The sequence below is a fragment of the Stegastes partitus genome, unplaced genomic scaffold (assembly GCF_000690725.1).
Source record: "Stegastes partitus isolate 25-593 unplaced genomic scaffold, Stegastes_partitus-1.0.2 Scaffold527, whole genome shotgun sequence".
Classification (NCBI taxonomy): domain Eukaryota; kingdom Metazoa; phylum Chordata; class Actinopteri; family Pomacentridae; genus Stegastes; species Stegastes partitus.
Genome location: NW_007578258.1, coordinates 369,754 through 380,763, shown reverse-complemented (window position 1 = coordinate 380,763; position 11,010 = coordinate 369,754). Strand labels below are relative to the sequence as shown.

Sequence of the window (11,010 nt, the reverse complement as noted above, 5' to 3'; positions counted from 1 at the left end):
CATCTGCCCATAAACAAACACCTTCCTGACAAACTGCTCGCGCCTCGAAGGCTCCTCACTGTCGTGAAGTTTCACTTCGGCCACCCATCAAGGCTTAAAGACTTTTTAACTGTGATAAAAAACGTTGTCACTTATTATTTTCCTCTCGTGTCCTACGACGGTAGTTTAGCATAACAAGTGTCCAGAAATGTTTCATCGGGGACTCTCAGAATGCAGCTCGTACGGTGCGCCGAGGCATTTGCTCCTGCAGAGAGCCACTGCCTATTTTCCACTGTGTGCCTGATTTAATAGCCCATATGCTTATCATGTCAGAGTGATATCTTTGTTTATCGCAATCCTTTTATCACGAGCTCGGCGTGTCTTGCCGGTGCCGGCCTGTGGCTGCCGTGTGATCCGGCAGCAGCCAGACTGAGGAGCAAACACCGACATACATTTAAATCAGCGAGTAAGACAGATGGGTCAGGGTTTGCTCGCTTCTTAAAAAAAAGGAGGTTTGTGTGTCCTTGAGAGAGGTCATCCTGATAGTCCCGAGGACACAGAGGGGAAGATTCATGGGCCTGCTGACCCAGGTAGGCACCCCGGGGAGCAGTAAACTAAAGCCTCGCCGGTTGACTCACATCCCCTGGCAGGGCGCGATAACATCAAGGCTCATGGTTGAGCCTTTCAGTCACCGCCGCAGCCCAGAGGAACGCTTAAAAAACCAAATAAACGCACAACAACAACAACAACAACAACAAAGACAGCAGCACAGAGGAGGCCTCACAGCACAACAGCTTTACTGAGCTGAATATTACACAGCTTCCCTCGAAACACCGACCAGGAGAATCCAGCTTCATGTGGATTTGAAATGTCAAATTCAGCAGCTGGATTCAGCGGTTCCTCAAGACTGCAGCACGAATTAAAGAACCTCTTTAGAATCAGAATCAGAAAGCCCAGTAGCTTTTCACATCCAAGGAATTTAACATAACAGCAAACATACAGGGTAAAAACAACGTGGCAGTAAGTGTTCTAAGACAAATAAGTTCCAATGTGCAGAAATGTGCAAATTAATCAGCTGAGGATTAGGTGACGGTTCTCCGTTTGCTTTATGTGATTATTTAACGTAGTAAAGGTTCTAAATGTGTATTTGGGTCAATTGGCGCCAGCATGAAATCACAGCAGCAAGTAGTAAATGTTTAGATTTCAATTAACGGATTCAACATTTTTAATCTGTAGAACAGCCGAAAATAGAATGAAATACAGGTCGTAGCTTCGTTCTGTTTCAGTCCAGAACCAAAAATATCACATAATGAGATGAGTTACAGCAGAAGACCCACAAATACTGCAAATTCTGACATTTACAGTCACACAAACGTTCTGAGTCTACAGCTGTAAAATTCATTTTTAATTTCTACTCTGAATCTACAGGTTGTGTTTTAAGGGGTCTTTGTTCCCCTAATAGTGACTGACTTTGTGTCTTCTGTTTGGCCAACGAGTGAACTGGATCCACTTTGTGCATCTTTGAAATTAACAAATTATTGTGATCGTTATTTGAACGTCTTGCTTGTCTGTAACTGATTTTAATAAAAAAATAAAATAAAATTACTAAAATGGTCAAAACTATATTCATGTTTTGTTTTTAAATCTGCACGTAATCATTTGATTTTAAAAACGCTCAAAGAACCATTTGTTTAGAAAAAATACTTAAGAACCATTTTTTAAAAACGGTTCTTGGTTCTTTAAAAAAAAATTGTTTTGTGAAAAATCTTTCCTAAAACGCCATTTTTGGTGCTTAAATAAACATTTTTTGACGGTTCTTTGAGGCACCATCGTGGGTTCCGTTTTCAGAAATATTTCTTTAAAAGAAGTTCTTGCTAAAGAATAAAAACTAAAACTGGTTCTTCTACGGCACCACCGTAACAGAACCATTTTTCATTCCAGTTAGCGCCGTTGTCTTGTTGGACTACAATAAACATGGACTCGGATCTGTTTGCCTGAAAACTTACTTGTGCATTGATAAAATAATTTGATCTGATTGTCTGATTGTGTTAATCGAAGAAAATAAAAATCTAAAAAATGCTTCATAATTCAGTTTGCAGATGAAACTAGCAGCCATGCTAGCAGCTTTGTTTACTCCGGTGGTGCTTTGAGCTAAATGCTAACGTCAGCATGCTAACATGCTCTCAACGACAACGCAGACGTTCTTACATTTAGCGCGTCCACCAACTTAATTTAACATTTTACCTTTTCTATCACCCACAAATCAAAGTCATGAACACATTCAGGTTTCGACCTGTCGGTGGTTTAAATGGAAACGACAGAAAACCACCAAAGAATTCAACCTGAGTGACATAAATATCTGTACAAAATGAATTTAAGGCAGTAATAGAGATTTTACTCAAAACCACAAGTGCTGGATTCACGGTGGCACCAAAGGATCATCAAAGTTTAATCCTCTGAGCTCTGTCAATATTTGAAGCAAATTCCAACCTGGACAATTTAATTTGGACACAGTCTGGATCAAAGCGGTCAGAAAGTCACTGATGGACCATTTGTAGAGCATACAGTTCAATATCTTTGGGTTTTGATCCTGTTAAGTGGGGAAAAAACAATTAATATGAACAAAAAGGCAGTAAAGATAAGTTTAAATTGCTCTCCATGTGCAGCAGCTCGACATCTGAAAGGACGAGTCTGAACCCAGAAGTTGGTCCTTGCTTGCAAAAATGTGTAATATTTATACATATACTGGAGCTTCAGATGTGCAAAAACCACCAAGTGCACACTCAGAGCAAAAGAAAAAGCCTTCCTCATGCAGAACAGTGCCCGAGGTAGAGATTGGCTGGAATCTCATTGGCCATACTCGGGGTTTTCGCTGCACAGAGGAATTTTTTGGCTCCGACCAAAGAGGTTGTAGCCAAGACCAAAGGAAAACCAGCAGCGCCAAAGTGATCAGGATTCAGAGGGAAAACAGCAATTAATTATTTTTTAAGCAGTTTTCCTAATTGGGGGGTTTTATTTACCCGACATAGGAGTGTGTTTCAGTTTGTCGAATGGTCAAAAATAACACAAACAAGGCAACACAGACTGAATAAGACTAAATAAACTGCAACTACACTAAATATCCTGACAGCAGTGGTCATATTTGGGCACTTTTGCTGTTATTTCTTCTGCTAAATAGAAGTTACAAGAAATACGTGTGCTTCTGATTTTCTGGAAATGCTTATTTCCTGTAGAAGTAATGATCACAAACCCGTTTTTTTCTTTCCTGGTATTCCATCGTTCTGTTGACCACGGGTGGCATTTGCATGCTGCCGAGCCGTTGCTTTTTAATCTCGAATCTCAGCAGAGGTGATAAATACCATTTAGCGGAACATAAATGTCAAACTCTCGCCCATGAAGCCCAGGAACCCCGGATTCGTCACTCGCCCAAGCAAAATGGCAGCAAGACGCTACTGTACTATTGTTTATCTCGCGGCGCGCCGATGATTTGATTGTCGATTGTAATGTCACGGCGCACATTAAATGTCGTGACTGTGCATAAGAAGCCGGGACTATTACAGGACCGGCTTTTCATTAGCATATATTGAAAATCCCAGAAGCGCCGCGGGGCTGTAGCTGTCAGCAGCGCAGCCACACAGGATTCATGCTGATCCGATGATAAGGAGTTTGGTGGCGGAACAAGGGAAGGTCTCTCTGATTGGTGTGACGATACAAATGTGGGACAGTACAGTCAGACGGAGGATCTGCACCGAGGCAACACCTCCACGTACCTCAAACGCACCCACGATTGTTTGTTTGGATTCGCGCTTTCATCAGCAACTCTTGGGCTCCACGCGGCACAATCATCGGGACTTTTAATTACATTATAATATTAATGCCGCAGCAGTTTTTAATAAAAAATGTCGACCAGGCAGGATTCAGCGGCAGCTGAATTTGATTAATTTGTGCCGACTCCAAAAACACACGTTTTTAAATCATCTTAATGTATTCCAAATTGCCGTTTAATTTAATTTGCTCAACAGTTACAACCAAATTACGTCCTCATTTACATTTTGTGACGTCGTGGGAAAAAGCTCCGAGGTTTAAGCAGCCAGGAGGAAGTCACTGTTGGTTTACTGTTACTACGCTAGAGTTTGGGACGTTCATGATTTACTGCAGTCTACACATTGCTGTTATATATTGACCAATAGGATACAGAGGAACAGCTGTAGTACCTGGTTGTGCCACCAGGTGGAGCTTTTTGCTGTTTGTTGAAATAGAGGACTGCAGTTGGTTGTGTTCGATCCTGAGGTGGTCGCTCAGGCTACAAGCAGCTCCATGCTAGCAAGCAGAGAGCATTGTGGGGGTTTAGCTGCTAACGGGAACCATGACGACAACTGGTGTGGTTGATACCTTTCAGCTCTCATGTGGATTATAAGCTGTAGTTTAAAGGGACAGTGGCCCTGTATCAGAGCACAGTGGCAAATGCTAGGTGTGTAATAAACATATGATAAACTATCCACTCATTAATGATTAGTCAGTTATTGATTATTAATCAGTCAACTAACGAGAATAGCTTCAAATTTGCATCCCTACATCAAGCGTTAAGCTAGGTGGCTAGTTTTAGGTAAGTATCACACTTCAGTTGACACTTTAACAATGACAACTACTTTTTAAAGCTCGGTTCAGTTTACTGACGACTAATTTCTTGGTTAAGTTCGAGAAAATATCATGATTTGAGTTAAAATACATGTCAGAAGCTTCTCCTCCATTTTCTGGGTCACCTGGGTGACAAATCCCAGCTTATGCTGAATTTACTACTAAAAATAAAAACTTAATTTGTACGGCAATAAAAAAATAAATGCCAAATAAGACAAACGATAAAAACAAATCCAATAAACAATATGTCAAGCATATCACAAGATAAAATAAGTCATAAGTGTCCTCCAGTAAATAAAAATCATGACTGATGTTAAGTGACCTAACGCGTGTAAATATGAGGGTCAACACGCTGTAATGGTATTTATGGTGTAAATGATCCAACTAATTTACATATTAGTGATTAAAACCCAACAAAAATTACATAAAACATGACTAATATACATATTAAGGCCCTCCAGTTTTATCCAGTACGGGAAAACTGCCCCACTAATGTAACAATACAGCAAAGATCTTAACCTAATTAATGTAAATGTTAAAGCTGACGCCCCGCAGCATTATCAATTATGGAGATTAAATCTATAAACCAATTAGCATCGGCAAAAACATGTCGATTCAACAGATAAAACTTGAGTGAAAATGCACTTTTGTTGCAGAGAACCACCGTTTCTCGTGGAGTTTACACACATTTTCCCGTTTTTAATTTCCTCCTCAAGCGTCTGAATTCATTATTTGTTGCATCTCCAAAACACCTTATCATCTGCATAAACGAATGATTGATTAAGATTTGTACAAATTACAACATTAGAAATTAAACGAGGAAACGATTAATTCCTTAATTGATTTGTTGTTTAGATCGGGAGCCCGCTTTGATGCACTAATTATGTCAGTTATGCTAATTAGGCTCCTTTAATGTGCCGATTTGGTGCTTTTTTCCTTATTTCATGCGATGCTGCGGTTGATGTATTTTGCGGGCTGCTGTTGTTTGAACCGAACAACGGGGGGAGGCCCGGAGCTCTCTGCCTCCCGTCACCTCTGAGCGTTTCAATTAGGCGCTGAGGGATGGAGGCTGCTGGGTAATGAGCGCGGACCACCGAGGGCCCGGTGACAGGTGACGGCGCCGGTTAGACGAGGACGCCGGCGGTCGGGTCGGCTCCGGCTTACCGTGGCCTGCTGCTTCTCCGCCCGCTCATTTGCCTCGTCCAGCTGCTTCTGCAAGGCCGCCTGGAGGGACTTCATCTCCTCCCTGTCAGGACGAGAGGGGAAGTGAGAAACACTCTGTTAGCACTCTCCAACGACCACCGATTCCCCGGACGTCAACCGGAGCTGGAGGTTTTTTTTGGGGGGAGGCGAAGCAATTTTCACCCTGTTGTCTCAGAGCAAACAAAAACAGCAGCTTCTGGTGTCATCGAGTCTTCGGAAAAAAAAAGGATTTAATCATAAAGACATTTGCATGAAGGAAATGTGCAATTATGTAAAGCAGTAAACAAAGAATAAATCCTGTGATTTTCAGAGTCGCGAGCACGCCGACGTCAAAATTGGCTTCACCTGAGAAACCGGAGCGATGAATAATGCAAGCAGGCAAACATTAACGTATCGATTATGCAATTAGGGAGTGACGGAGGGCTCGTTTGGTGAGTATCTGTCGCTAACAGTGCTGCAAATTGCTTTTTTTTTTTTTTTTTTTTGGTTGATTTCGGTCTTCTTCGGTGTCAAAACATGTTCTCTTTTTCATTAGTCTTTCATGTTTGAATTCAAAAATATCAGTTTTTTCCTCCCCTTAGACGTGCAGCTGGTTAACTAACTGCACAGCTCAGCAAACATTAAGCGCAGTAATAATGGAGATCGTATTCAAATGGGGAGACGCGAGGACACTCGGTACGTGGGAGTGCTTGTGTTGTATTATGTAGAGTGTATGGAGCGCTCCTCTCTGATTCGGAGCGTGCCGTATTAGGACCGCCACTGCATTCATTATGCGTTTAACATAAAATTTAAATGTTACGCATTAGAATGCAGCGGCTACTCCGCCGCCGTTTGATGCTCCCGTGCACAGATAACAGAAATGCACAATGAATTATGAATCGAGTAGGCGAGTGATGTGGGTCAGTGGTTTAAAAAAAAAAGAAAGAAAGCGCTCGTAGGAATCACATCACAAGGCAGCCCAGTTAAAGTAGCCGCGTGCTAACCGATTCCAGGATTTAAAGGTAATACGATCGCTGCAAACCGGGTTTAGATTTTATGTACCAACGGTCTCGACTCTCGGCAGGAAGTTCGGCTACAAGCAAACGTTTTTCTGCACAGCGACGCTCTGGTTTGTCGCTCTGGTTTTATTCCCATCACCGGACTTTTTATGGACAAACTAGAGATAGTTCAAACCAGGACGTTAGATCCCCTCACGGCGGCTAACGCTACGCTAACGGCTAGCGGCTAAGTTAGCAGGTAGCCACATATTAACCTGAAACAAAACCTATGATTAATATTAAATAATGAAAGATCTGGACTTTAGTGGACGATAAAAATGATTAAAAATAAAATAAAAATAAAATCTGAGTCACTTGGGAGTTATTTTGAGTCATTTTGTCAAATTTTAAGTAATTTTAGACTTGTTTTAAAATCATTTAAAGATTTTTTTGGAGTCGCTTTTAACAGTTTTTAATCATTTTTGGAGAATCTTGATTCACTTTGGAAACACTTTGAGTCATTTTTGTCAGATTTGAAGTCATTTTGGACGATTCTTTAACCATTTTAGGGGGAAAACTGTCGCTTTTGAAAGGTTTTAAGTCATTTTAGAGATTTTTAAATCATTTTGTCAGATTTTAGGTCCTTTCAGGAACATTTCTGTCAGTCGATCCACGTAAACAGAGGACAGAGTCCTGATTGAATCACTCCTGTTTCTATTGTAATTTTCTAAATCGATCTGTGATGCTGTCTCTGTCGCTGTTGTGCTGTTTCTACAACAACAATTTCCCTGAGGTACCTGACCAAAGGGATCAATAAAGTTCTATCTAATCTGATCTGATCTAATCATCTATTTTACAGAATGTGGAGAATTCTGAGTCACTTTGGAGAAATTTGGAGTCATTTTAGAGGATTTTAAGTCATTTCGTCAAATTTTAAGTCATTTTGGAAACATTTTTGTCAGTCGATGCCACATAAACAGAGAAGATCGTCCTGATTTAGTCACTTCTATTTATATTTTAACAGAATTTGGAGAATTGTGATTCGCTTTGAAAACATTTGAAGTCGTTTTTGACAATTCTTTGAAGTGTTTAAAAAAAAATTAAGTTGCTTTGGAAAAGTTTTGAGTCATTTTGGAGAACTTTAAATCATTTTGGAACTATTTTTTGTCAGTCGATGGCACACAAACAGAGGAGAGCCTCCTGATTTAATCACTCCTGTTTCTATTTTACATATTCAGCTCCAGTAACCCTGATTATTTAAGAAGTCTAGTTATGAATGTCAGGTTCTCTGCTATAACATGCTGGTAAAACAACACATTTAATCTGCCTTTCTTCATTCCCAATAAGAGGTGTTGGCCTTAAAAAACCCATATTGGTGGATTCTTAGTTCAAACAAGATGCCAGATGAAGGCCACAGTAAACATGAGACTGACGTACTTTAAAAGGCTAAAAGCAGATTATATTAAAGCTGCTGCTGGTTCAAAACCTTCAAATGTTGATTCTTTACTATCTGCACAAAACATTTTTTATCTATTTTTTTTGTTTGCTGCAGTTTTGTGGCCAAAATAAAATATATAAAATTATTTTCAGAAAGCAATCAAATCTATGTTAAGAGTTGTCAGAAATAAATGACTCGCAATGAATCACCTGTCTGCATCCGCCGTGATGGAGTCCAACAGTAATCGCACTTGGCAGACGTGGAACTCCGAAGGTGGATTAATAACATTTTGGAAAAAAAATAATAATAAAAAATTGCAGAAATGCTGCTGGGGTAGGCAACACGGAGCCCATCTGATCTGATCCGCCACCGCCATCGCTGCTGCTGCTTTATGGTTTTTAGCTTGATGACATGTGAGAGCTGCCGTGGACGGGTGATAGGCTATTGATTGGCTATCAAGATACGGCACACAGGAGACCGGACTTCAATCAGGCTGACGTTGGGGAGGCCCGCAAATGACTGCTAATCATTAACAGTCTCATTACACACAACATTAATCAGACAATCCTAACTGCTCAAGCACTTTAGGTAAACACTTTTTTTTCTCTCTCTCTCTTTTTTTTTTTAGCTCGCTTGCAGAAAGAGAGATTCACTAAATCACAGATGCTCGATGTGCTTTTGCACAAAACAGCAGACGGGCCCATTATATTCAAATATACAAGCAGGATTTATGATTGAATTCTGCATCATCCAGCCGCCTGCATGCGCGTGAGTTCAGATGAACAAACCGGACAACACCTCAGAATAACCTGCATCAATAACGACGGACAGTTTAGACGCCCTGAAAGCTTCATTTTGCTCTCTTCCAATAAGAAGTCGCTGCTTTGTGTGAGAGGAGGAGCCGACGGCGGGTCAATGAGATGTGATTGTGTTCTAATGAAGCCGATTAGCTGCATGTTTGAGTGCTAAACTCTTTGGTTTTGTTTTTTTCTTAATTTGATTGCTGCTTATTTGCTCGTGAATATTTAACGTCGGCGAGGAGCTGCTGCTGTAGTTCACTCGTCTCCAGCGCTGCTGCTGCTGAACACCGCCGGCTAACGTAGCTGCGCTTCAGGTTGAGGCTATAAACGCAAATTTTAATTATTTCAGCGGCGGAGCAAACATCAGCTCAAAAGGATGCTTCGGCTGCTGTTGCTATGGCGAAGGAGGGATGAATCAGAGCGTCAGCAAATTTAAAATCAACTCTTGAGTTTGTGAACTAAACATGGCTCCATAGCCGGGCTGACCTTCACCTGCCCACAACGAACCCACGATGCAGAAGTTCAAATTAGTTCGAGCTGCAGATTGAGGATGTCTGGTGATGAAACCAATAATAAACAGACCCAGAGATGCTAAAAACAGCCCCTAAGACACTAAAAACCCACTTTATATGGGTTTACTGTCAGATTTTACTCTTTTTTTAACGCATTAATTACGATTTAATACCAGAAAACGACTGATTAACCGCCGCCGGTGCTTGTGAATTCCTTTAGAGGACACGGTGTCGCGTTGGTAACTCACGTCTAAGTCATGCATGATGGCCCACTTTACCTCTGTTTGTGGCTCAGCTCCAGAATCCTCTGCACGTCCTTCTTGGCGACTGAGTCATCGTTTTTCAGTGACTGAAAGAGAACAGAAGGCACTCGGTTGATTTTATTTTATTTATTTTTTTCCAGGATAAGACACAGTTTTGCATAGCACATGACAAAAAAAAATGGAAATAACTTCAAAGCAGCCTCAGCAGACAGACAGGAGGGGAACAAATATACAGTACTCAAGTATTTTATATATATCCTGGGTTTTTAAAGCTTCGGCGACCCCGAGGGACCTGAATATCGTAAAGCAACGATTTAAAGAAAAACCTGCAAAAACTGAGGTGAGAGCGTTTGTTAATGAGGCTTCATCGGGTTCATCAGGCGCCTCAGCACCTGCCTGATGGCTCATTACGGATTAGTCGCCTTACAAGCCCTCCCAGATATTGTTATTTGTCATGAGAGACTTTAAAAGAAAGAAAACTCAAAGGGAGCGATAGTTTATCTGTAAGTTGTGCTCGGAGGTGATGTGTGCAGCAATTAACGCCGTATTTCCATAACGCCTCCGACGGGCACAAACCCCGACTTCCCTCCGTGTGAAATCTGAAAAAATGAAGAAGAAGAAAAAAGGGGAGGACGTATATTCACACCAGATAATAAGCTGCCGCTGAGCCCAGAACTCAGCGGCCGTTCTCTCTCTCTCTTTGGCAAATTCTGTGATTTGTTTCGTCTGTCGGCGAGCAGCGAGTCAAACGGACACGTTTCTGCTCGTCGTTCACACTAAAACTCTTTACGAGCTTCGCGTTGTCGTCCAGACAACAGGTTTACTGCCGCAAGGAAACGTTTACGGTGTCGCTTCCAGATCTTCAGATTCTGGACGCGCTCGACAAACTGTTCGTGTCAGCGTGACTGACCTGAAGCTGTCGTTAACGTCCTTCTTATTGTGTCGCTTTTATTATTTAGTTTTAAAAGTTTGGAGATCCTGCAGACTTCTGTGGCTTCTTTCTTCTCCGGCGTACTTCAATTACTTTGTGCCATAAAACAGGCTGTTTCATTTCACACCAAACTTAGCACAGCGCTGCGCTTTGTAAAGTACGGCGCCGAGGCTGCAGCGTGGCGCTAATTTACAGATTCTGCAGTTTTTAATGAAAAATGAAGCCTGAACACGTGGAATGGATCAAACAGGAGGATCTGTCACACACAG

General features: G+C 41.4%; 1 protein-coding gene across 1 annotated transcript in view; it reads right to left on the bottom strand.

Moving 5' to 3' along the window:
* The window catches only part of luzp2 (leucine zipper protein 2), a gene marked incomplete at its 3' end in the record, with an annotated part of 78,494 nt that overhangs the window by 53,261 nt on the left and 14,223 nt on the right, over positions 1-11,010 (bottom strand). Inside the window, exons 3-4 of the mRNA XM_008287893.1 lie at positions 9,826-9,896; positions 5,782-5,863 (exon numbers count right to left, since the gene is read on the bottom strand). Coding sequence (XP_008286115.1) covers positions 5,782-5,863; positions 9,826-9,896 — 153 coding nt within the window. The remainder of the gene's footprint in view (positions 1-5,781; positions 5,864-9,825; positions 9,897-11,010) is intronic.